Source organism: Grammomys surdaster, unplaced genomic scaffold, assembly GCF_004785775.1.
Source record: "Grammomys surdaster isolate TR1022 unplaced genomic scaffold, NIH_TR_1.0 270, whole genome shotgun sequence".
In the NCBI taxonomy this organism is placed as follows: Eukaryota; Metazoa; Chordata; class Mammalia; order Rodentia; family Muridae; genus Grammomys; species Grammomys surdaster.
In genome coordinates, this window is record NW_021604711.1 from 2,456,202 (window position 1) to 2,481,974 (window position 25,773).

The window sequence follows — 25,773 nt, forward strand, 5'->3', positions numbered from 1 at the left end:
CCTAGGCTACCAGAAACCTCTGTAAACATCTGCTTGTTTGCCTTGCCAACCCCCACGGTGAAGCTCTTGGCCCCGAGTCTGAGGAAACAAGACCTGTCTCTTCTTTTCCTCTTCCATCTCTTCTCCTGTCTTGTCTTTCCTCTGCAGCCCCAACCGCTGTTCTACCTCGTTTTCTGTTGCTGCGATAAACACAACTTGGGGAAGAAAGGGTTTATTTCAGCTTCCTATCCAACACTGGGGGAAGTCAGGACAAGAACTTAAGCAGAAACTATGGGGACATGAGTCTTACTGTCTTGCTCGCTGGCCTGTGCTTAGCTAGGTTTCTTGTGTAGCTCAAACCCACCTGCCTATGGACAGTGCTGCCCCCACCATGTGCTGTGCCTTCTAAACCAATCATTAAACAAGGTAATTCCTTGAAGACATGGCCACAGGGCAAGTTGATTAAGGAAATTATTCAGTCAAGGTGGCTTTAGGTTTTGTCAAGTTGACAAAAAGCCAGTATACCCACTGCACAAAAAGAGACAAGCGCCAAAGTTACTGAGTTTATTTATTACATAGAATAAGAGAAACCACTTTTTCAGATTTAAGGGCAGAAGGAAAAGAGAAAGGTGGCAGGGAGGAGATATTTATTTAGTAAAAAGACATTATATATTGAGGACAGGGTATAGGTTCTCAGGAGAGGATCACACTCAGGTGTCTTCACAGTGACTGTACAGAGGCTGGAGGGATAGTTCAGTGGTTAAGAGCACCACTGTGCTTCCAGAGGACCTGGGCTTGATTCCCAGCATCCACATGGTAGCTCACCACAGTCTGTAACTGTAGTCCCAGGTGATACAATGCCCTCCTCTGGCCTCCATGGGATATATATGGTACATGCAGGCAAAATACTCATATACATACAAATTAAAAAAATCTTATTGCCGGGCAGTGGTGGTGCACGCCTTTAATCCCAGCACTTGGGAGGCAGAGGCAGGCAGATTCCTGAGTTCGAGGCCAGCCTGGTCTACAGAGTCAGTTCCAGGACAGCCAGAACTACACAGAGAAACCCTGTCTCAAAAAACAAAACAAAAACAAAAACAAACAAAAAAAAATCTTACTAAGTGAGCTAGCAATTTTTTCTTAAAAGTAACTCTATATAGGATTCCTTTAAAGTCAAATTGCTTAAAGGATGTAATTTACAACAAGGTTGAATTTTAAGCAAAACTTAAGTCAAAATATATGAGCTAGTTTACCTATTTCTTCTCCTCTTGTCATACAACTAACTGTGAGGTGGCTCTGGAAGCCCATTGTTTGGAGTCAGGATGGCCAGTTGTGCTGATGCAGTAGTCAAGGCCGCTCTGGCCAGACGAGCACAGCTTGCTATTTCTAGCAACCTAGTTCAAGGTGTCTAGGAAAGCACCGTCTCTGTTGGCTTCATTAGCTGTGTTGAGGATTCTTGACTCAGCCAGCAGGAAACTCAAATAGATCCTAGGACGAAGGGCTTCCTTCTTTTCCCGTGGCCCCTTAGTTGTCACTGACGGCCTGTCCTGCCTCATTCGCACATTGTCTCTGCACGGTGTTGAACTGATTCCTCGAATCTGTTTGTTTGGTCTGGTGTCTGGTGGGAAAGAAGTTGATGAGCATATAGGGGGTTCTTTCTGGTCTTTGTATGTTCCTTTTTTGTGTGCCAGTGCCACACTGTCCTGATTACTGTTTCTTGTAAGAAGTTCGAAGTCAGGAAGTATGTGTTCTCTTTCTCAAGATCGTGGTGGCTATTTGGGTTCCTTTGGGCATCCACACGAATGGGAGGATTACCCTCTTAATTTCTACAAGGAAGCCAGGTGAGACTCTCCTGTGCCTGCCTTTTCGCTGAGCACTATATCCTGGAGTGTTCCTACATTGATTGTCTAGACATCTCCCTTCCCACTTGTTGGCAGAGTCATTCTTAAGGGTGAGGTACCAGCCATCCCCACACCCCACGTCCCGGTAGTGGGTTCTGTCATAAGATGCTACAGGCAGTTCTGTAGCCAAATTTGAATTCAAATTGAATTAGCAGTCTGCTGGATTTCTTTAGGGTTTTTGCCTCCTGCCCCCTCTCTTTCTCACTGTCTCTGTCTCTCTGACTCTCTCTGTCGCTCGTTCTCTCTCTCTTTCCCTCTCTCTCTCTCTCTCTGTGTGTCTGTCTGTCTGTCTGTCTGTCTGTCACAGTGTCTCCTGGCATTATGTGACCCCAGGAGTCCTACTTCCTTTGCCTTCTGCCATAGCCCCTTGTATAGAAAGTGAACTCATGTAGTGGGCTGATTGGAAATGGAAGCCGGTACTAAATTAGCCAGGGTTTTGTGCCCTGATTGCCAAATGTGACTGGGCCCCTCTCCAGGCAGTCCAGTGCACATGTGACAATGCACAGTGGGAGGGGGCTGGCTCCCTCATCAGGGTGGTGGAAGCAGAGGATAATCTCCTCAGAGGTGATCAGCTGGGTTCCATGACAGTAGGGTTCACAGCTCTAAGGAGGAGCTGGCAGGACAAAGATAGGACTCAGGAAGGAGCCAGGCCCTCAGTACCTGAGTGACAGGTGGCATTGAGTGTTGGGAATGGTAACTAAGAGTGAGGCCACATCAGGGTGGAGGCAGCAAGAAGGCATGTTGGGTAGGGAGACCTGGGTCTTGCTTGTTGTCTGGGCCATGAGCTGCATGACTCATAAGAACCATGATGGGTGCTGCTGGGTGCTGCTGGGTGCTGCTCAGCTCCCAGGCCGCACCACACAGGTGGAGGAGTGATGCTTCAGACCCTGCCAATGTGTGTACCGCGTGTGTCAGCTAGCTGAATGCACAGGTAAGTTCCAGACTCTGTCCTGTGCTAGGAAGCATGCATACCTAGGGTGAGCGTTCTCACGCTTCTGGCCCAGGTCCTCTAGGACAAGGGACACCTGGTTGCCTTGGAAGCCTCAGCTGTGCTTTCAACCCCTCTGGGCCAGAGGGGTCCCAGATGCTACCCATGCTATAGAGCCTTGAGTGTCTGGTGAGAGAATGGATAGGGGAGCATTAGGTCTCCCATCAGGAGTCTGTGTTTCTCTGGAGCCTGCCTCTGGATGAGGGAGACAGGAGCCACGTGCCCTCTGAACTTATCTCACGGACCATCATCTTCCGGTCGTCTTGCTCCTTACTCTCAGACATCAAACTGAAACAAACAATGGCACCTCCCCTAGGAAACTTCAAATGAAGTTACTTCCTTATTCCTCACAGTGACCCTGGGGCACATCATACACCACACTCCCAACACATACTCCAGGTAGTTCAAGTGAAGTGACTTCCTCATTCCTCACAGTGACCCTGGGGCACATCGTTATTCCATTTTACAGATCAGGAAACTTAAGCAGAGAGATCACGAATCACCCCTAAAGCAGTCTGGAAAGGAGCTGGTTCTTGAGCCTAAGTCCTCCACATAGCCTGATGTTCTGCCTGGCACCATCCAGATGCTTAGCAGCTAGTTCTTCAGTGAACACAGGGAACCTGTCTTCCTTTCCAGTCCCCACTGGAATAGCCACCCTGAGACAGGAGAGACGGCTCAGCAGTTAAGGTCTTCCAGAGGACCGGAGTTCCTGGCACCCGTGTCAAGAGGCTCACAACCACCTGTAGCTCCAGTTCCAGGGGCTCTAACGCTCTCTTCTGTCCATCCACACACATAACACCCACCACCCACCCACTCATGCTCACAAATGAAAATTCAAAATTAATCTTAAAAAAAAAAAAAAACTACCCTGACTAGCCTTTACTTCCAGGATTTCTTAAGAGCTGTAAAAAGCAAGCAAGAGGATGTTTCCAGAAAATAACATAGTCCCATAAGCAGCCCTTCTGCCTTTCTAGCTCATTGAGTTGGAGGAGCCAGCCAAGGCCTCTTTCTGCCTGCACTCATTAGTCAATTCCGCTGTGCCCAGTGGCTCCCTGGTGGAGGAGCTCATGCTGGTGTTTTCAGTAAATGAGGCACATTTGGCTTTAATTACGTGCATGGTGTAAAAACAAGAGCACCATTGTTATTGCTATGTTTTTGTTTTCTTTTCAAAGCACTTTACCTTTTACCATTTACCGGCCTATAATGGACCCAATAAGTACTGGGTGTGTGGATGGAGTGATGCTTGAGTATGAATGGATGGATAGATAGGTGGATGGAGAGGTAGGTGGACAAATAGATGCATGGGGGCGTAAATGAGTAGTTGGATGGGTGGATGGATGGATGGATGGATGGTCGGGTGGGTAAATAGAGAATAGATGGATGGATGGATGGATGGATGGATGAGTGGATGGTATGATGTATTGGTAGGTGGATGGGCAGGGTCTGTATCAGTAGATGAATAGATTAGTAGGTGGGTAGATATGTGAATGGATGGGTGGTGTGGGAGGATATCTCTCATAGCCTTCTTGAGCTGGTGACTGACTCTGTGCTTTGGGATATGGACATTAAAAGTACAGTCACAGGATACCCTGCAGACCCTGACCTTCCTTGGTCCTACCCCTGACAGCATCCCAGTGAAAGGACCCTGGAGGACACCATTCTATATGACAGTAAAATGAATAAAAGCATCTCCCTTTCTCAAGCATTTCTCCGATTCTGAGATAAGCACATTCATAGGTCTGGGATCCTCAGAAACTGTGCTAAGTACAGTCATTTCAGCAGGAAATGGCCCAGGGTCACATGGTTTGTAAAGACTGACTCCATGAACCTGGCATGGGGCTCACACCTTTAATCCCAGAACTCTAGGAACAGAGACAGGTAGATCACTGTGAGTTCCAGGCCAGCCTGGTCTACAGAGTGAGTTCTAAGACAGCCAGGGCTACACAGAGAAACCCTCTCTCAAAAAACCAATCCTCTGTACCCCCCAAAAATCCTAACTCCATGATCTGAGCATGCTGTAATTCAACAGTCACATACTAGCTTGCACTGGTTCTTCTTGGAACCTTTTCTTAATCTGGGAGTCCCATGGTCAGAATGGCAGGGACATGTCACCATGGGATTCTGAAAGCTGATTCCAACATCATAGTCTGCACCCCATAGGAACATCATGAAGCTTTTCTTTCCTGTGGACTGTAACTTTAATTTTTTCAAAACCTATTTTTAATGTTCTTAATAAATGCTTTAACCTTTGTGTTATTCCACCACTCACCAGAGGTAGTGGAAAAGAAAGGATACAGGGGAAATGGACCTGTTTAGAAAGGTTCTTTGAAGCAACTGTCATCTGTGTTGTCTGGGAATCGGCAGTTCAGTTCACAGGTCAGCAGCAGCAGCTCGATCTACTCGCAAACACTTCACAGATACACCAGCAGTTCAGTTCAGTAGAGTCGGGATAGGAAACAGGAATCAGCAGTGATGACACTATCGACAGCCAGGCCTCAGCCTTGGCTCAAGTCAGCAGGAGAGACCAGGAGGAATTCGAGGAGAAGTTCTCTGCTGTGCCTCTCTCAGCAAAGCAATGATCAGCAAAGACTCAAGACCCACAAGTGTTGCACAGTTAGCTCTATAAGCAAGCCAAGCTCAGCCTCTGTCACTGTCCAAGTCCTTTTTATACTCACTCCAAGCATTACATGTCCTCCATGGGTCTTGCCTCAGCACGTGTAGCTGACATAATTCTTCCAGTCAGCCTGAGTCCAAGGAAGCAGAAAGAAGTGGTAACCAGAAGGTTTTCTTGGTGCGTTTCTCTCTATGGAGTCCTGACAAATTCAGCTCAACTACACAATGTAAGGGGCACTAATACGTGCGTATCGCTAGCAAAGAATCCTTCATCACATGTCCTTTCATGTGCTTGCCTTAGCAGAACATCCTCTCACCTGTGTCTCCTTCAGCTAAACATTCCTTCATGCATTTGCCCCAGCAAAACACCACCCAACAGACTTTCCAAAGGACCCTTAAGTTTCCACTTTAGTGGACACTGACCAGGACACATTGCAGGGAACTGATAACAGTCTAGGTTCACATACTAGGGGCTTGGGGAGTGTGAACTCACTGGAGGCCTGCTGGAGGCTGTATGAGCTTCAGGCATGCATGAGCAACAGGCAAGGCTGCTGTGGCTATATAGAGTGGCTGGCCATAAAGAAAAACCCTACTGGATACATTTAACACATCTAACCAAATAGGTATCCCAGTTCAGCCTTTCCTTCTTTGTCAGGCTGAGCTGGGCAGAAGCACAACCTATTTTATGATAAACTGTTAACTAGTTCATGTCATTTATTGACTGTGTATGCCCTCCTCCAGCTCCTCAGAACATATACAAAAAATGCTGCCTGCAAACCCGCTGTAGAAGCTATGTCAATTCTCTCAGGATGCTGTGGCCAATGGCTGTACCTCACTGCTCAGCATTGTGAGAGGATCACATGTCACTATCTGGAAAGAACTCAATTCAATTTTAGAGTGTGGTTTCCACTGCAAGCATCATCTTTCCATCATTCTAAAATTGCAAAATTCCAAGTTGAGTTGAGGGCCATCTGCAAATACACACACACACACACACACACACACAAACATGCACTTACATATGCATGGACATACGGACATGCACATGTGCACACACATACATATTTCTATTTAGGACACAGAAGGAGGTGGATAACTTGCTCCCAAAATTAGAGCACCAGAGTGAGTGTTTGCCCTTTGGCATCCTGCCCACCCCTTCCTCCCTTCTCTGTATCAGCAGAGAGTTCATCTGAGTGAGCACCTGGATCAGCACAACACACCAGGAGCCCAGTGGGGCAACCTTAACAACATGGATGTGGATATGTGCGGGGGTGAGGTCTGCAGAGAGGCGAGAGAGCTGCCTGTTTGTTCCTCTGCCTGGCTACTGAACACTGAGATTTGAGATGTGATGACTTGGAAACAAATAAAAGGATTATAGGACTAAAAATCACTCACCCGTACAGTCTGTACCTTTGGGAAAGGCCAGGCTGAGCACAGAGTGAGGGTGAAGGACTGCCTTCCATTTGTCTTGCCCCTTGAAATGACCCTGTGGGTGTTGGAGACAGGGGGGTGTCTGAGGCCACCATTTCTAGGGCTTCTTTGTTGGTGGTAGCGTGTCTCTTCCTGAATAACAGGGCCTTTGGAACTGCATGAGATGGGATGCACAGCTTCCAGGGTGGCCTGAAAACTGAGCCCCAACATTTAGGCAGGACTGCCAGCCTGTTAACCACCCCATTCTGCCTACATTAAGGGAAGGTAAAAATCCTGTGAACACCCCTGAGTTGTAGCAGACTCCCACCTGACCCCAGTTGCTGCACTGTCCACAGTTCACTTTCCTTGGAACTGGGCCCGGGCACTCAGGCCTGCGTCTTCTGCCCTTCCTGTACCAGCAAGCACCTCACCTCTCACCCTTGTTCTTGGCCCTTCATGCAGGTAGCAAGGTGGGAGCAGAGAACTCGCAAGTTGAGCAGAGCCTTCGGGTCCCCCTACCTAGCCTGCTATTCCCTGGGCAGCATCATCCTGCTTCTGAACATCCTCCGCTCCCACTGGTAAGCCCTGGGCCACCATGAGGCTGTTGTCTGTGTGGAAGTCATGGTCAGGAGAGGGAGGGCCAGCAGGTTCACCAGTGTTTGGGAGTTCTGTATCAGAATGTTCCTAGAGGCCTCAGGCTATTGTCCCAGATCTCTGTTGGCAGAGACATCCTTGTGATATTGGATGTGACATTTCACTGTCCAGTGATAGGGACAGCTTGAGCAGAGGGGACAGAAACTGTTGAAATTTCCCCTTGCCTATATCCCCAGAACTCCTTCTACAATATACCAAGACAGGACATAGACACTCTGGCAAAGATTCCTTAGGGACCAGGAATCATGCTTAGACCATCATTAAGAAGCTTGGGCTTGGGACATATTTCCTTCCTGCCATCAAAGAAAATGGCCAGAGCAGCCGTTGGTGGTGTAAGTGATGAGGGTGGGAAGCAGAGCTCTGAGTGGGCCCAGCGGAGCTGAGCACTGCACCGTGGAGTCTCAGGCTGTGCAGGAGGGTAGTGGGATCTGTTTTTCAGATGTGGTTCAAGACTTACATGGCTGCTGTGAGCCTCGGGTCCACTTCTCATCCCCTGGCTTTCACCACAGGCCTGTGTACACACAGGCTGCAGGAAGCCTGCACACTCCTTTAGGAAATAAGAAGGTGGTGTGAGGAGTCCTCATTCCTGACTTGCTGCTGCAATTTAGAAATTGAGAGTACTGAGAAGATACTCTGTGTGGACCGATCGCTGAGGCGAGTCCTCTGGATAGGGTGTGCACACCTGACCTGTCCACTCCACTTATCCTGGCTTAGCTCTGTGGGAGCAGGATGCACCATGAGGTGGCCATCTAGTTATCTGATGTCTGGTGTATGGGAAGCCAGGCAGGAATAGGAGTGGTGGGCCCAGATCTCTCATACTCCCATTTTGAAAGCATTTGAAAAAAAAAAAAAAACAAACAAAAAAAGAAAGCATTTGGCCCAAGCTTCCCCATGGCAGGACACCCTGACTGAAGACTCTTGTGGCTTCTTTCCCTTTCCTGTGGGCTAGGAGTGTGGAGTAGGGCAAGGATCTCACTCAGCTTGTCTGTGCTAGAACCTTGCCTATGCCTCCTGACCCTGAAGGCTTAGGCTTCCCAGAATCTCCAGGCTGGACAAGTACTACAAAGGTTGTCATCCTTGGAGGGGGTGGATCCTATGACACATATCCTGGGTTGGCTGGCATATGAAGACTCTTCTGTAGGGTGGCCTCATCCATCCCCACAACAGGGTAAAAGTGTGGCTTAAGGCTGCCCCTTGGATTTCCTCCATTCTGCTCACCATTCTCCAACATGATGAAGTCGGTCTGGTCTGGGAATGCCGTCTCTATGAGCTTGGTCAATCAGCTATTCCCTTCCTAGCTCCTTCAGAAATGAGTGCCACTAGGTACCTGGCAGAAAGGCATCTTCACGCTCCTCAGACAACCTAGAGAGCCCATATACATTCTAACTTGGATACTGCTAAGTCAGAGGCTGTTCCCCTGCCCAGATGTTTTCAGCCTGGAAACCTTAGAGGGTCACCTCAGCTCTTACTCCACCCAGCTCTGCCCATCCCCAGTGCCCTGTCTGCCCCTCAGCTGCAAGAAGTCCCTCCTTAGGACAATTCTCACTTGGTCCTATAGGGTCTCAGCCCTCATTCAGTCCTTTTGTGGGGTCTGTACTTAAATGTCTTTGTTAGGATAAGGTCTCCTGACAGACCAAAATCAACCCAGTCTGACACACCAGCTTCAAGCCTGGCTGGTCTCTTGACTTCTCTGCTCTCTAAAATCTCCCATCTGTAGACAGGTCGTCTAATTGCTCTGGGCTCTGCTTGGCTTCATAAACCTCAAACTTTGGTTTGTTTTGTTTGTTGTTTTTGGCCAGGGTCTCACTCTGTAGCCCAGGCCATCTGGAACTTGCTTTATAAACCAGGCTGGCTCTGAGTTTGTAGCAATCCCTCCTGAGTGCCGGGTTAGAGGCGTGAGCAACGTGTCAGGCTCCCTTGCCTCACTCTGAGGCCTCAGCCAGGCTTCAGATGGAGTCTGTTTTCCTTTCCATAATGCAAGACCCCTAGGGGAGAGGCTACTGGGGTCAGAGATACAGGCCTGCTACTGCCCTGCAGAGCAGGAGCCTGGCAGAATCCCTTCCCAGCAGGCCTCATTCACCAGTGGTTCAACAAGGCCCTTTCTGCTGCTTCCTCTGCAGCTACAGATGCTGAGGAACACCCCAGCAGCATCTGGAAAGCTGGAGAGCAGGGGCCCTGGAGAAGTGGGATGGACACTGGTTAGAAATGCAGAGTGGGCAGACCCTGGGGCTTCTGGGATCTACTTCCTGTGTCTTGGTCATGGGAGCAGCCTCAGAATGTGGGTAATCATAGTATCCTCACCAGATAGCAGCCAAGGACTTAATGTGGCCCACTGCATAAGGATAGTTCGGGAAGCACTGGGCCTCTACACATTTTCAAGGTTTAGTTCAGTGACTTTAAACAGTTCTGTGATGTTTTATAGTGGTAACCACCACCTATCTCCAGAACCCTTTTTATTTTACAAAGCTGAAACTCTACACCTTTTAAGCACTGGCCCCCTCCTGTGGGCTGGCTCTGGTTTCCCACTCTGCTTCTCAACATCTTGGAGCTTTATGTAGGAGGAGTCAGGGTGTGTGGACCAGTTTACTGTACTCAGCACAATGACCTCATGCGGGAGCGTGAGTCAGAACTTTCTCCTTCCTGAGACTGTGTAACGTTCTGCCATGTGGGTTAAGCCAGTTCTGCCCATCCGTTCATTGATGACACTTGCAGCTCCTGTGAGAAGTGCAGCTGTGGGCATGGAGTGCCAGTATCTGAGTATCTTCTTAGTTACTTCAAGAGTGATCCTAGGAGTGAATGTTTGCACCCACAGGGTTACTGTTCATGTTTTAGGGACCTGTCAGGCTGTTCCCTACAGTGGTTGCTCTACTCTGCATCCCACCAGCAGCTCGAGAGTAATCCAGTTTCTCTACACTCCTGCCAGCACTGAGCTCCCTGACTTTTTGACAGTAGCCATCATGATAGAAGGGTAGCATTTTGCTTTGGCGGATATAGGAAGGTGTTCTAAGCATCCCTGGCTGAAGAGCCTTCTGGATTCTAGTTTGAATCAAAGCCAACCTGGGGAAAGTCCCTGGTCAGCTTCAGCTCTGTCCCTTAATGCTGGTGACCCTGAGCAGGTTACCTCCATGAGCTTCGACTTCCTCCTCTGAAATGGATTGGTAGCCACTTCCAGGAGGTTGTCGGTGGGAAAGCAGGAGCCAGGGTGGGCACGTTGGCATGGGTGCCTGGCAGGAGGGTGAGGCCACCACGGGAGAGAGGTCATTGGGTTGTACAGTGAGACAAGCATGATGGTCCCTGTCTGTTGCACCAGCTCCCTGAGAGGCTGAGACAGGACTAATGATTGAACCCAGGAGGTCAAAGCCAGCTTGAGTCACATAGAAAAGTATCTTCTAGCTGGTACACGGACCCCCAGCAAGAGCAGGTGAGGGTGCTTCTGTGCCTGGACTAGACACCTTCTTAAGCACTGGACTGCAGCAGAGGGCTAGAAAGACCCTGTCTTTTGGTCCCCTGGCTATACCCTTTCTAATCTAGTCCCTACTTAGTATCTCTCAGTAGCCCACATATAGGTGTGTGTTCTGTGTTGATGTTCAAGTTCACACACGCTAAGATCTAGTACAAAATTTGGTGACACTTGGTGGATCCCAGCCTTGTGCACACACACACACACCCGTTGTCTGGTCCTTTAACATTTTCTTCATCCTATATGATAGCCCTACGCCTGTGAGGTGGTACCACCTCCCACCATCCTCTGCAATACCACCTACTCAGTCTGCTGAGCTCAGCCTAGTGCCTGTTTCTGTTTGTGGTCCTGGAGACCAAGCCCAGGCATCATACTGCTAGGCGAGTGCTACACTGTTGGGCCACAGGCCAACCATTGTTCTGGAGGCTTTGTCCTTGTCACCTGGGGTGATATGACCCCAGATGGTATGTGTCCTACTGAGTCAAGCATGGTAGGAGAACACGTGTGCTCGAGCCAGTCTATCTTCTTGTGAGGCCAGGGCTCCCTAGTAGTTGGCAAGTCCCTAGGACTCACGATGTGTCAGCTGGCCTGCACTAGCTGGTGGTCTGGAAAGAGAGCAGGCAAGATAAGCTAACTTGTTATTTGGAGGTTAAGGCAAAGTCTAGACTCAACGAAGTGCTTAGGAAAGCACTGTTTGCTCTTGTAGTGCTCTGGCTGAGCCTCGAGTGAGGAGGGAGCCTGATGGCTTGGGAGGCATCCATTGAAACCCCTTCCCCAGCACCCCCAGCCCTTACCTGCAGCCAGCCTCAGCTGCAGCCCACTCACGGGCCACAGACGAAAGAAACGCCTGGGCACAGTGTGAATGACTAGGGTCACTGGACACTAGGGAGCCACTGGAACCTTGTCTCCCTGTTGTCTCTTAGTGGAGATCCCTGATCATGGCTGGAGAGTCAGAGAGGAAATCTGAGTTGTGTTTTCTTGATCCCAGAGAGGAAGGAGTGAGGACAGCTGGAATAGTACCCAGGTAGAACTGTATCTGTCCTCTCAGCTGAGACCCCCAACACAGCCTGGACTTCTGAGTGTCAGTGGTGTGCAACTCCTTTCACATGACGAGGCTGAGGACCTGCTTGCTCACAGGGCAGAAGCAGGACCAACTAGTGGCCTGACTCCTACCCACACTGCTGCCTCTCCTCTCCGGTGTATGAGACCCTTGGGATGCTGCTGGGCTTAGGGAAACTTTGAGAAAGTGCTTTGGTTAGTGCACTGTGGTAGCCATGGATTCCAGCCCTTGCTAAGGAACGCGGCTGAGGTGATGGTTTACTGTGCTCTGTGTTAATAAGCCCACCAGATGCCTATTTTCCTGATCTTACCTGACTGGGCTGGACTGTGAAGAGAAGCCTGAGCAGGGAGAATTCAGGCCACTCTAGTTCTGGCTGTCTGCAGATGCAGCCCACTGGTGAAGCCGTGGAAGCACAGGGGCAGGACAGCCTCCCTCTAGCTGTGTATGCCCAAGTGGCCATGGTCTGGTGTGAGGAGCAGAGTACAGGCAGCCTCTAGTCTCGTTGTGGATGGAAAGTTCAATCCAATTTAAAACATAGAACTCAAGGGGCTGGAGAGATTGCTCAGTGACTAACAGCACTTGTTATTCTTCTAGAGGACTCAAATTCAGTTCCCAGCCTCCGCATGGTGATTTGTGACCATCTGTAACTCCAGTTCCAGGGGATATGACTTCTGGCTTCCATAGGCACCAGGCAGACAAGTGGTGCACAGACAAGACACTGATACACATAAAAATTAAATGAGAAAACAAAACCCAAAGCCCAGGATGAATCTCTATCCCTGATACCCCAGTGTAGAGTAGCTCTGAGGAAAAATTGCTGGTTATCCTACTTTGCTGTGGAGTGTGGGGCCCCACAGCAACTTGCTTCCTGTTAATTCTTCCTGTGGAATGGACTATGTTTTTATGGCATATGAAAGCATGTAACCAGCCAACTAATCAGGCATCAGTTTTAGTGAGCCTCTGTGTCATGTGGTTTGTAGGCCACTAAGCTAGAATGAGACACACTTCCCACTCTCTACCACCTACACACACACACACACACACACACACACGCCATCTCGGCAGGTTGGAGCAAATAACTCATGGTGCATTTTGCCTTTATGCCCTACTCCTAGCACACCCACTGGAGGAAAGTCCACCAGTGATACAGACAGAGCCAGGGGTTGACCATCCTTAGGCACAGGGGCAGGACTGAGTCTTTGAGATGTCTGCTATGGGCTCCAGACCTTGTCTGCAATCTCCTTTCTTCCCAGCTAGGCCAGAAGTCACTGGCAGGAAGGTCGTTTCCAGCAGTCTCCCTCCAGAGAGACCTCAGTCTGTGGGCCCTCTGCTCTCTACTGTGTACATACCAGTTGTGCAGCCCCTTCCAAACACCTCTTGTACTGCACTTTTTCTGAGCCTTAAGGTGCCTAGCTCTAGTCATTCCTCATTCTGGAGCAGTCTTTCTGGTATGTCCCCACCACGTAAGTTCTTCCCTCGGTTCTCAGCTAAAGTTTCTGGTAGCTGGCATCTCTTGTGCGGCCACTGATGATGTCTCTGAGAACTCAAGACAGGTGGCCAGAAAGAGACCCTCAGGCCCTCTGTCCTCTATATAGGTAGATGGAGCTAGAGGCTACTAGGCCATTGAAGCCACCCAACCTGTTGAAGAACCAACCCAGTTCTCTGTGCCATGGGCCCTTATGCAGTGTAGCCAAGAAGCAGGTATCTGTAGGTAGCCTGCACGGCCTTTGACCTCCCTTCTCTCTCATCTACCTCCTGGCATGTGCCGAGAACCAACATCAGTTTCCAAGAGCTGAACATCAGATTGGTAGGAAGAATTCCAAGGAGGCAGAGTTTAGTGTAATCCAGAAATAGAATTACAGCACCCACCTTCTCCAGTGATGAGCGTGTTCTGCAGGAAGAGACAAAGCTTCTGGGTGAAGGCAGATGGTTACACGGGTAGATGGATAAGTAGGTGTCTGGGTCTCTAGTAACTAGGTCAAAGGATGGAAGGAGAAGGGCAGGTGGATGTGTTGATGGGCATGTGTATGGATTGAGGAAGGGCTGAATGGATAGAGATGGGTAGGTGGGTGGATAAAGAGATGGATGGACAGACAGGTGGGTGGGGAGATGGTTGGGTGGATGGATAGGTGGATGGGCAGATGGGTGGGTGGATCAGTGGGCTGGAGGAACCTGTAGAGAGAAGTCTATGTAGTGGCAGTGTGTGAGTAGCAAATCCCCATGTCTCCTGTAAGCATTGTGATTGTGGACAGAATAGAAATGGACTTGTATACAAGTGCTGGCCTTACACATCCTCCTTGTGGCGCCCCTGGCACATTCAGTGCTTTCGCCTGTCACTGGCCACTCCCTCCTTGTGAGGCCCAGATCCATTACCAGCCTGTTTCCCTGAACCTCCACCCTCTTCTGTGCTGGGTGCCAGAGAACCTGCCCCTCCATGCCCACTGATGCTGCCGTTGCTCAGTCTCTCTGCTCAGACTCAGGGCCTGCCAGCACTTGGTCACAGACCTAGTTGGGGGAGGATATAAAGGGCCTTTGATGGGATTTAAAACTTAAGTTTCCCAGGTGTGACTTGGCCTGCGCAGGAGCCAGGGCAAGCAAATCAGCAGTGTGGGGCACAGCCAGCATCGGGCCTGGGTCTGCAGGAATGAATGGTGCTCATCACCGCACATGAGATACGCCAAACTCAGATCTAAGTGTTGGGCCTGCTGCCTGCCCTGCCCTGCACAAGCCGGGCCAGACCCCGGGTGCTAGGCTTGCTGTGTACCATGTGCTACACATGTATCTGTTCTTCTATGAGCTTAATTCTCATTCATAGTGCAAGTTGACAGGACCTGAATATGATGATCCTCGGACTGAACACTGCTAACATGCATGAAGCCATAAATGGCTTTCATGAGTGGCCTATTTCTAAAATTTAGGACAATTTGCATAAATATCAGAATTTGTAACTTCTTGTTGAAAAGATTAACAACTCTGGTCAGCTTGGGCCTTTGGTCTTACCCTATTCTCATGACACTGAAGATTAAACAGTTCACACAGGAACCTAGGCCCTACCTGCAGTGCCTCTGTGGCTATTGAGCATATGACCCTGGGGCTGACAACTCTAAGAAAGGCAGTGCACATACCGTACATGCTATGACATGCTGTCTCTCCGTGTCTCCTGCTCCACAGCTTCACACAGGCCATGATGAGCCAGCCCAAGATGGAGAGCCTGGATAACCACGCCACCTACTTCCTGGGCCTTGCACTCCTGGGCTGGGGACTCGTGTTTGTGCTGTCCAGCTTCTATGCACTGGGGTTCACTGGGACCTTTCTAGGTAAGACCCTGAGGTATGGGATGACCTTAGGCAGGTACACTGGGGTTCAGGGAGGAGCAGAGTCCAGTGGTTGCTGGCTACTATCTCTGATGTGCCTCAAGAAGCACTAGGGGGCCCCACCTGTCATGGTTAGGGCTTTCAGCTTTGGTAGCTCAGTAGACTCCAGGGTATCAAGCTGCTTCCTATGAGACAAGAATAGACCCTCGTCCTGGTTGATGGGCCCCAGAGTGCCGTCCTAGACTCAGCTCCCCCTGAAGAAGGCCCTCAGTCCTTGTCTGTATGGAAGGGGAGGGAGGTAGTAAGATGCTCAGGTATACAGGGTTCACAGAGTACAGCTGGGACTGGGAGAGGGGCAGACAGGGCTAAGACCCTCTACCTCATTGCCACTCTTGGGTAGCACACTTGGCTACCAGGTGGTAGGATCTTGGCTCTGTTATCCACAGGCAAAGCTTGCACAGGTCTAGGGTAGAGTGAAAGGTAGACGTGGATGTGGTCTCTTCTCCATCCTTCACTCTGTGAGGCTCTGGTGCTTTGGGTCTGGGAACCCAAAGTGGTCTAGTCTGGCCAGAAACCTTCTCACCTTATGACTATAGTGATTTCCATCATCTTGAAAGCAGAGGGGGCAAGCTCAAGACAGACTCTGCAGAGGAGGCTGAGGGTAAGGGGCCTTCAGAACACAGATGCATGGAAGGGGGCAGCCCCATCTCCTAAGGTGCCTGTTCCAGCTCCCAGGATGTCGTTGGAGCTAAGGACAAAAGACCTGGCTCTGAACATGGGACACCAGATTTGGCCCTTCCTAGCTTCTTATTATGCAAAGACTAAGCCAATCCCTGGGCCTTAACCTCCACCAGGGCCTCTTGGTCTTCTCCTGCTGTCTCCTAGCCTCCCAGGACATATATATTGGCCTGGCCTCTGCCTGGGCCAGGCTGCCCAGCAGCAGACATGGAGCTCTGAAGTGTGCTTAGGAGAGACAGTGTCATGAGGAACCAAGGAGCACATGAGCCAGAGGCATCCCAGTGCTGTCACTGATGGCTCAGTGATTGCTCAGGCAGGAGCTGCTGGGAGCCATCCTGGGAGAAAGTGAGGCCAGCCTGGTGACAGGGATTGCAGAGCGTAAGCCGGAGGAGCAGTAGGTCAGATGGAGGGTGCAGGCAGCGATGCTGAAGAGGTTTGGCAGAGGGCAGACTGAGGTGCCCACCGTGGTGGTCAGGGCCAGATGGAGAAAATGAGCAGAGGGGTGTTTGTGGGTGCAGGCAGCGCTGATGTGGCTTTTGGTGGAAATGGCCTAGAAAGCAGAGGGTCCTGTACGCTTTGGAAGTAGAGCAGAATGGTCCCTCTCCTGTGACTCAGCCTGAAGCAGGTTTCTGTGCCACCCCTGTCAGGCTCCACTGCCCCGCTTCCTGCTTCTCCCCAGTGGTCCCTGGGCAGCCTCTTGAACTCTTATATCTTTTGTCCCTGACAATGACAGCACCAATTTCTACTAGGCCCCTCCTGCAGGGGCTCTTCTTGTTGGGCTGGCTGCCCTACTTTCTGCTCAGGATGAAGCTGCATTGTTTTTCTGGTCTAATGGGGTGGGGGTGGGAGGACAAAGGAGAGGCTGGTGGGAAAGGCTGCCCTGGCCTGGTGGAGACACTCACCAGGTAGAGACCTGGACCAGATGCTTTGTTCTTGAGAGTGGCCCAGTTATGCATGCAGTAGGTGGATGGATGACTGGCCATCTGATGGTCTCTCCGTATGTCAACTCCCCTGGGCTGACCTCCAGAGTGACAGGAAGCATGTGGTGGGCAGGCTGGAGCCATAGATAACCTGTCCTAGTTTGTCACTGTGATAAACACCATGACCAAAAGCAACCTGGGAAGGAAGGGATATACTTGGCTTAAGCGTCACAATCCATCATTGATGGAAGGCAAGGCTGGAAATTGAGGCAGGAACTGAAGGAGACTACAGAGAAGCACTCCTCTCTGCCTTGCTTTTAGCTGCCTTTCTTACACAAGCCGGGACCACCACCTACCCAGGGGGGGCACTGCCCTCGGCGAGCTCTCCCACATGAATCATTAATCAAGAAAAGGCCCCTCAGACACACCCACGAGCCAGTCTCATGGAGACATTTTCTTAGTTAAGGTTCCCTCTTCCCAGGTGACTCTAGTTTGTGACAAGCTAACAAAACAAATGCTGACCCCCAAGCATTCGGCCAACTCAAGGGAAAGAATGAGGCCTGGGGGATAAGAACGGTAGGTGGGGGCTAGGGGACAGAGTCAGGCAGATAGGGGAGTCCAGACACAGGTGGGAAGGGGCTCTGAAGGAGGGAGGAAGGCCCCAGGAGAGAGCTCTGCACAAAGCATGGGAAGGCTTCTTCTTTTCTTTTTTTCTTTTCTTTTCTTTTTTTTTTTTTTTGGCTTTCGAGACAGGGTTTCTCTGTGTAGCCCAGGCTGTCCTGGAACTCACTCTGTAGACCAGGCTGGCCTTGAACTCAGAAATCTGCCTGCCTCTGCCTCCCGAGTGCTGGGATTAAAGGCGTGTGCCACCCCATTGCCCATGGGAAGGCTTCTAAAGAGAGGGACAGGTAGACACAGAGGCCTCTCCTAGGGAGAAGGGGGAGGAGACCAGTGTGCTGGGGCTCAGAAGAGGAGGACCAAACTGAGAATGTCTCCGTGCCTAGCTCACTTGTGGAGCTCACGAAAAGCTCCAAGCCTGGATGCTGTGAGCTAAGATCCCACTGCTAACTGGGAGCCTCCTGGGGCGCCTCGCCTGTGGATCCTTCAAGGCTAGGGTTTCCTTCAGTCATCGTGTGGCCACGTGACCCTCACACCCTGTCTCATCCCCAGGTGACTACTTTGGGATCCTCAAGGAGTCCAGAGTGAGCTCGTTCCCCTTCAGCGTGCTGGACAACCCCATGTACTGGGGGAGCACAGCCAACTACCTAGGCTGGGCGCTTATGTGAGTACTTGCTGCCCTCAGGACCCCTAGGTGTCTAGACACAAACTGAGCCCTCTCCCTGAAGCCTCCTGATTCCAGCACCCTTTGTTCCTCTGCCATGCCTTATGCATGTTGCTCCTTTGACTGGAATATGCCAGAATCCATCTCTAGTCTTCTTCCAAACCCAACTGGTGGTGTTCCCTCCTCTAAACTCCTTCCTGCCTCCTCTGGGTTTCCCGTGCCCTGAGTCAATGATCAGTGGCCTGCCTGTCAGTCTCCTCTCTTACGGCAGAGCCATATACATGACCCTTTATATCACCAGTAGTGCCTGGTGCCCAAGAGTAAAGGTCATTCCAAGCTTGGAGTGACCAGGTCAGGTCTCCCAGGAACACATGACACCTACCAGCTGCCTCGAAACAATATTGATGTGCAGGGGCTCAGCAGACTGAGGATGGGGCTGTCGTCTGAGGGCTAATTAGAGATGGATCATTACATGGCAGGAGACGCTGACTCAGCAGGCCTCCCCCAGCCTGCCTGTCTCCTGCTTCTCAAGTCCTACTCCCAGATAGGAGTCCTGAGCAGACAGAGGAAGAGGCCCTGGGCCCTGCTCTCTCCAGCCTACAAGAAGGAGTTGGGGTGCTCTGGGCTCCTTGATCTTGTCTCAGTGCGATCATCTGCCGGTGGGGCTGTCTTGTGACTCCTGGGTTGTTAGGAAGTCAAGCTGGACCAAGGTGACAATAAGTGGCCAGGTTTCCATGGAGATGGGCGAGTGTAAGGAGCCAGCTAACAGGACTTTTCATGCCCACATCACCACCTCCCAGCAGGTCTTTGAACTTGCACTGACCATGGCCCAGCACTGCTGGATGAGGCAGGAGGAGGGGGTGTTTGCCCATAGCACCTAACCCCTGCTGGAGAGCTGGCTGCCCAGAGCAGTTGGGACCACTCTCACCCACCCCAGCATCTTGGATCTAGCGAGGGGAAGTTTTGTCAGGCCCTCCCACAGCCTTTTGCTGGAGCCACCTGAGTGGCTGTTGTAGGCAATTGAAGCCCTGCTTCATTTAGGAATCATGACAGAAGGTACAGGCCAGTGAGTCCATCCTTTCCCATGAGCGGTGGGGAAACTGAGGTTGGAGACTGTGCTCACCTCAGGCCAAACAGTGCATCTGGGGCAGAGATGGTCTTGGTACTTAAGTTCCTGGCTCCCAAGGCATAGTCCTCCAGCTTTGCTAACTTTTTGTGTGGTAGTGAGCTGTGGGGTCACGCTCACAGCCAGCAAGGTGTCGAGGGCTCTCCCTAAGCAGTGAGGTTTCATTAACCAGCCATCTTCCAGGGTCTTTCCTGACCCCCATGTGGCCAGAACCACAGCTGAACTGTGTCTGGGAACAGGGTGCTTATTTAGCCTCCCATCCCAGGTGGATGGGAGGACGTCATGGCCATAGGCCCTCTGAGGCCAGGACACAGACATCAAGAGCTGTTCCAAGTTCAAAGTTGAAAGGGACAGCAAGGACAAAGGACTGATTTAGAGCCCAGCTACGCTCTGGGGAAGGCACAAGCCGAGAGCTGAGAGAGCTGAGGAGAAGTTCCACGCAAGGCCTGCGCAGTGGCAGAGGTGGGGGCCAGACCGTAAGGGAGGATGAGCCTCGTGATCTGGGACACAGGCTGCGCAGTGGAGGGGGCCTGTGTCCCTGTCCCTCCCTGATAGACACATGGGCAGACTGGCCAATGTGAGGTCCAGGTGGGCATTACGGAGTGAGCAAGGTGGAGGGCCCCTATCGGAGCCAGACATTCTTGTGCCCTTTGGTGGCAAGCTGTGTAATGGGGTCAGTCAAGGAGAGCAGATCCTGTGGTTACCTGAGACCTGTTTCTGTCCCTTCTGGTTCATTCCTTTCCTGCTGAGGTGGATGCAGCAGTCCAGGCCCTGCAGGAGCCAGAGGAGCCAGAGGAGCCAGAGGTAACCATAGAAATAGACTGGGGGACAGCTAAGCAGAAGCTATTTCTGGAAACCTGAGGCAGACATGCTTGGGTTCCTCCCCGCTGTCACTAACAGGCTGTCTGTATTCATTGGCAGAGTGAGGTCAGAGACCAGTCACCTGCAGAGAGCTATGACAGAAACGCTGTGTGTATTCTGCAAGGACTCCTGTCTCTGGGCTAGGATGCTGGAAGTTCAGCTCAGGGCCTGGGGTAGCAGAGTGCAGTCCAGGTAGCTGGACCACAAGGGTGGGTGGGTCTTGTGTCCTGTGCCCCTGCCCTCCCGGACAGACACATGGGCATACTGGCTAGTGTGAGGTCCAGGTTCGTGTTAGGGAGTGAGTGTGACAAGGGCCAGCGTGAGACTGCTGGCTTAGAGAGGAAGGCTCTGTTATGGGAAGAAGATCTTTCCCATACCCGAGGCCAGCCCAGATAGTGGCTACTGGCTGCACCTCTATATGGGCCAGAGCTCAGGTGGCAAAACCTGCCCAAGAGGCCATGTGCTCATGGCAGCCCTGGGTTGGCTTTTTTACAAGAGACTTATTTCCTAAGAACACTGTCTGGTGGGCAGTAGAAATGTTCCCTGTCCCCAAGTCCCGGTCTCAGCAGACAAAGAAGCATGGAGTACCTCACAAGGTTCCTTCCTCCCCTCCTGTCTCCCTGTGGCTCTCTAGAAAACCAGAGCTAGGAAGGGAACCACCAGGCTTAGCTCACCCACCAGAGGATTTCCAGCATGCACAAGGACCACACATTATTTTGGCAGGAGTGGCTAAGTCTTTGTAACTGATGGTATGTCTTTCTGCAGGCACGCCAGTCCCACAGGCCTGCTGTTGACGGTGCTGGTGGCACTTGTCTACGTGGTTGCTCTCCTGTATGAAGAGTGAGTAGACATGTGGTGGGGTAGATGTGACAGGTGAGTTAGACCAAGCCGCTCACTCAGAACTGCTTCATGTGGTCTGGCAAGCTTCACCAGGCCTGAGAGGCTGGGAGTGGGGAGGGTACACCTGGCATCTGAGACCTATGCAGGCAAGGAGGTGGCCCCAGTCCCTCCAGGACCCTCTTTGCTCTTCAAAGCCTCTAGGTAAGCTCTGAGGACAGTGGGAATGTGGGTCCTATCACTGGGGGAGCAGGTTCTGGTGGTGGGGTACAGCAGTTTCCTGAAACAACCTACTGGAACATTCCTCTGCCCACAGGCCCTTCACTGCTGAAATCTACCGACAGAAAGCCTCCAGGTTGCACAAAAGGAGCTGACAGGGCCATGAGGGATCTTTGCAAAGCCGAACTGGCCTCCCGGCTGCCCCAAGCAACAACCCTTCTTGCGGAGAGCAGCACTGGCCACTGTACCTGTGCCTTGGAAACCAGTCATGGGGGCCTCAGGCATTCTGCTGTGTGACTGCTGAGGCCCCCATCCCCACCATGCCCCAACACACTAATAAAGGCATTGTGACCTCAGCACCACTCTGGTCCCCTTCCTATCCTGGTCCCAGGAGTGGGGTCAGACATGAGCTCGAGGCTGTGGGAGGGCTGGGCAGGGCAAAAGACTACATCCCTTGAGGGCTCCTGTGCTGGATTGGTTTGGCCCTTTCTTTCCAGTGCAGCCTCTGGTGCTGTCTAGGATTCACAGAGATCTGTCTCAGAAGACCTCAGCAATAGAACTGGCTGCAGCTACAACCTTTCCTAGGCGTCAGACACTGTGGTCACCTGCCATCCATGCCCCCGCACTCCCAGGACATGCCCTCGATGCCCAGAACCCAGTTCAACATCCACCAACCTGAGGGTGGAGGTGTTGTCATAGGTGATTAGTGTTACTCACATCTCCTTGGGTAGCACGGTCCTCAGTATACCCATCCGCAGGCTCCTGGACCATGATTCCCAACTCTTACATGTTGGCTGTCTCTCTGGCCTGCACTTCTCAGGCCTGGTCCTTCTCCTTTCCCATCATGGCAGTTCTTGATCCTCCTTCCTTTCTTGGTCCCCTTGGCCAAGAATCCTAAAGTCCTGTCTCCCTGCCCAGCCATTGGCCATCAGCAACTTTATTTACCAATCAAAGCCAGCCAGGGACAGGGACCCTCAGCATCTTACATGTGGATTCTCATACAATTTTGGGAACCCAGTTAACATAATACAAGTGTTAGATCAAATCCACAACACGTAGGCCTATCAAATTAAGTAGTCCTTACATTCCACCAAGCTTGTCGTGGACACCCCCCACCTTTATCTGAGCTGGGTAGAATAGAATCTGCTGGAGAGACTATGTGTGTGTAGCTGAGCTTCTGCTACTGTGTGGGTTCTTCTTGCACCCTTCTCCACCCTTTTTCTTCTATCCTTTCAACCTCCTAACTCTAGATGAGGGGGAAAAATGATAGGAAAGAAAGGGGACCCCTGAATAAAGCCAGGGGCTTGAAAGGGGGCAGTGTTATCCTTAGACCACTTCCCTCTGATTAGGGGCATCGAGTTCTTTTTTTTTTTTTTCTGGCTCTTTAAATGTTTTAATGATGACATGCAGATATTCACATCAGAATACACAGTAGGGATCCAAGAATATCTTGAAGGATCTAACAAAGTTAAAACTCATGTCAGGCCAAAAACAAAAAACAAAAAACAAAAAACTCATGTCAGAACCAAACACTGGCCAGCCACAGCTTGTGTCCAGGTGGGACTCACAATGACTGGAAACTGGCTTTACTTCTTCGAACCCTGGTCTAGTTCCAGGACCTCCATGCCTTCCTCCAGCTTGAGCATGCCTCTTTCCTGGCGCAGGCGGCACCTCTCAGCCATGGACTGAAGCATCCATTTAGTCCGAAACTTCTTGTCTTCAGAGCCGTAAATTAAGATCTCGGTAAGATCAGAAGATTCCAGAGTCTTGAGCTCAAACATGACCCGGCCCACCTGCTCGAAGTGAGGCATTCGAGATCCCTGTGGGCCGAACAGAGAGTTTAGCACCAGCTTGTTGACTTGCAATACTTCTGGCTTTTCCAGGTCTGTAAGAATTTTCACCCGTGGGGGGGATATCTTTACGAGTCACATGAGTTTTCATCTTAATTCCTGACAAGGAACCTGTTTCTAGGGAAGACTAGGTCAGGTTTAACCTCGATGGCCCAAAGCTCCTGGGGCATCAAGTTCTTTGGAGCAAGTTTGATCTTCACCATCAGGATATCTGATTTCTTCTTCTTTCTTCTTTGCACGTGACTACTTAACAAACAGCAACCAACAACCCACCAAACCCACCTATTGGGGCTCTAGCATTTATATACCCTCTGAAAAGTCTCCCAGAATTCTAAACGTCACACAGTCGCAAAAACTATCTGCAGCTGGCAAACTCACACCCCTGCTAGAGCACGAGACACATCATAGTCAGCTGCTGTGGACAATCTGAAGCAGACTGTCCAACCCATACCTGGGATTAAAACAAAAACACATTCTTATATTTCTGTGTTTTTAAAAAAAAATTCCAGCCGGGCGGTGGTGGTGCATGCCTTTAATCCCAGCACTTGGGAGGCAGAGGCAGGTGGATTTCTGAGTTCGAGGCCAGCCTGGTCTACAGAGTGAGTTCCAGGACAGCCAGGGATATACAGAGAAACCCTGTCTTGAAAAACCAAAAATAAATAAATAAATAAATAAATAAATAAATAATAAAAAAATAAAAAATAAATTCCAGAATTCTCACTACAGGGATGTGTAGGCAGAACACAAGTGACCGAGAAGGTGGGGTCTCAAGTGATTGAGAAGGTGGGGTCTCAAGTGACTGAGAAGGTGGGGTATCAAGTGACTGAGAAGGTGGGGTATCAAGTGATTGAGAAGGTGGGGTCTCAAGTGACTGAGAAGGTGGGGTCTCAAGTTGACACTCATCAGAGTGTCATCAGAGGGAGCCGAAGAACAGCCTTCCTCTGCTCTTTGTCACTGTGTGGCCATTAGCAGCTAGGGCCAGCCTGACCTCCAGGACTCCAGGCTTCTGATAGATGGCTTAGGGATACCTAAGCTTGCTGGACTTTAGGATGATTGTCCCAGCTCATCAGAGACCCTCATCTCTTTAGTCTCAGCTGAGTTCCTTTGCCAGGGTGCCTCACTAGCCCAGAAAACCTTGTGATTTGGGTATCCAGAGGATCCGCCTATGCCTATTCCAGCCCTGGGCTATCCAGTCCTGGGGGCTCATGAGACAGCATCTATGGCTGCTGGCCTCTCCTGACATCCTGTTATTGTCACCTAGGACCCTGGCCAAGGCTTGCATGGGCTTTTACAAGTGCCCCAGGCTTACCATCTCACTGTGCACAAGTCTCCGCCTCACGTTTCCAGGCCCTCTGGGTTCCCACTCCCAGCCCCAGGCCAGAACATCTGTTGGAGTCTCCAGTTGGGCAGACAAGAACCACATCTTTTATTAGTGTGGCCTCAGAGCCTTATTGCCCTGGGCCCTTGACAGAGTCTAGGGCTGTCATCCCGAGCCCTGCCCCTCCCTCATACCCTGTCTTGGGCAAAAAGACCATGGAAGCAAGCAGACTTTACCTGTTTCCTCACTGTAGATAATACCATGTATGTCTTATCTTGAAACTCAGGCAGGTGTCCTGGTAAGGCTGGGCCAGAGAAACATTGGTACCCTTGGCACTAAATGGGGCAGAGATGCCCCCCTTTGCCATTGGTGTCCCCCTGTCCAGTCCTCTGCACCAAGAGAGGCTTGGCTCTATCACTGGCATCCCTGCATGTACCTATTGGCTCAGTTGCCAGGCTGTGGGTATGGGCAGAGTGGGGAGGCAGCCCCAGCTCCCTGACAGCTGGGTGGAGGCAACAGCCAAGGCAGACATGGAGACCATGTGATTTCAGAGGGGAGAAGAGGCTGCAGAGGGCTCTGGGGAGAGGAATGAGACCTAAATATTTTTCTGAGGACCACAGACCATGAGTGTCCTCTTCATACACCAAGCAGGACTGGGCACATGTGTCTGAATCCCAGGTGTCAGTTGGAATCCAGCAGGAGACAGGGATGGGATGGAACACACCGGGAGGCTCAAAAGTCTGAAGTGGGCTGGTTGCCAGAGAGCTGGGGCTGCCTCCTGATTAGTGGCTGTGTTGCTTCGAATCCAGATGAAGCCAGTGCATAGTGTTGGGAGACATAATAGGGCAAGCTGCTCACCCGATGGCCAAGAGGTAAAGAGTAAACGAGAAAGGGGTTGGGGCTCTACAACCACATTTAAAGTTACCCTCACAATAGCCTAAAGACTACCCAGCAGGCGCCACTTGTTAAAGGTCTGCCACCTCCCAAGAGCACCCTTTGGGGACCCAGACTTTGAATCGCCAGACTCTAGCAAGTGTCCATAGTTGGTGAGGTCCTTGCTGGTGGAGACCTAATGCCTTGCATGATGAGACCGCACATCCTGGCTCACCTCTCTGCTGCTCTTCTAATGAAGCCCACTAGACTGCAGTCCTACTCTGCGCCCTGGCTTAACCATGATCACTCCCAGAGGGAGATCCCACTACCAGACTAGAAACCACAGGTGACTAAGTTTGTTCTCTGACAG

The 25,773-nt window shown here is 51.0% G+C and overlaps 1 protein-coding gene and 1 pseudogene across 3 annotated transcripts in view; one reads left to right on the forward strand and one right to left on the reverse strand.

Annotated features, from left to right (window-relative positions):
• The window catches only part of Pemt (phosphatidylethanolamine N-methyltransferase), a 71,775-nt gene extending 50,054 nt beyond the window's left edge, over positions 1–21,721 (forward strand). For all 3 annotated transcript variants that reach the window (XM_028776601.1, XM_028776603.1, XM_028776602.1), the window contains exons 3-7: positions 7,354–7,469; positions 15,237–15,382; positions 18,208–18,319; positions 21,072–21,146; positions 21,460–21,721. In XM_028776601.1, the coding sequence (XP_028632434.1) occupies positions 7,354–7,469; positions 15,237–15,382; positions 18,208–18,319; positions 21,072–21,146; positions 21,460–21,517 (507 nt within the window). In that variant the 3' untranslated portion in view covers positions 21,518–21,721. The remainder of the gene's footprint in view (positions 1–7,353; positions 7,470–15,236; positions 15,383–18,207; positions 18,320–21,071; positions 21,147–21,459) is intronic.
• A 1,227-nt stretch (positions 21,722–22,948) lies between these two features.
• On the reverse strand, positions 22,949–23,303 carry LOC114628599 (annotated as a pseudogene).
• Between the last annotated feature and the right edge of the window lie 2,470 nt (positions 23,304–25,773).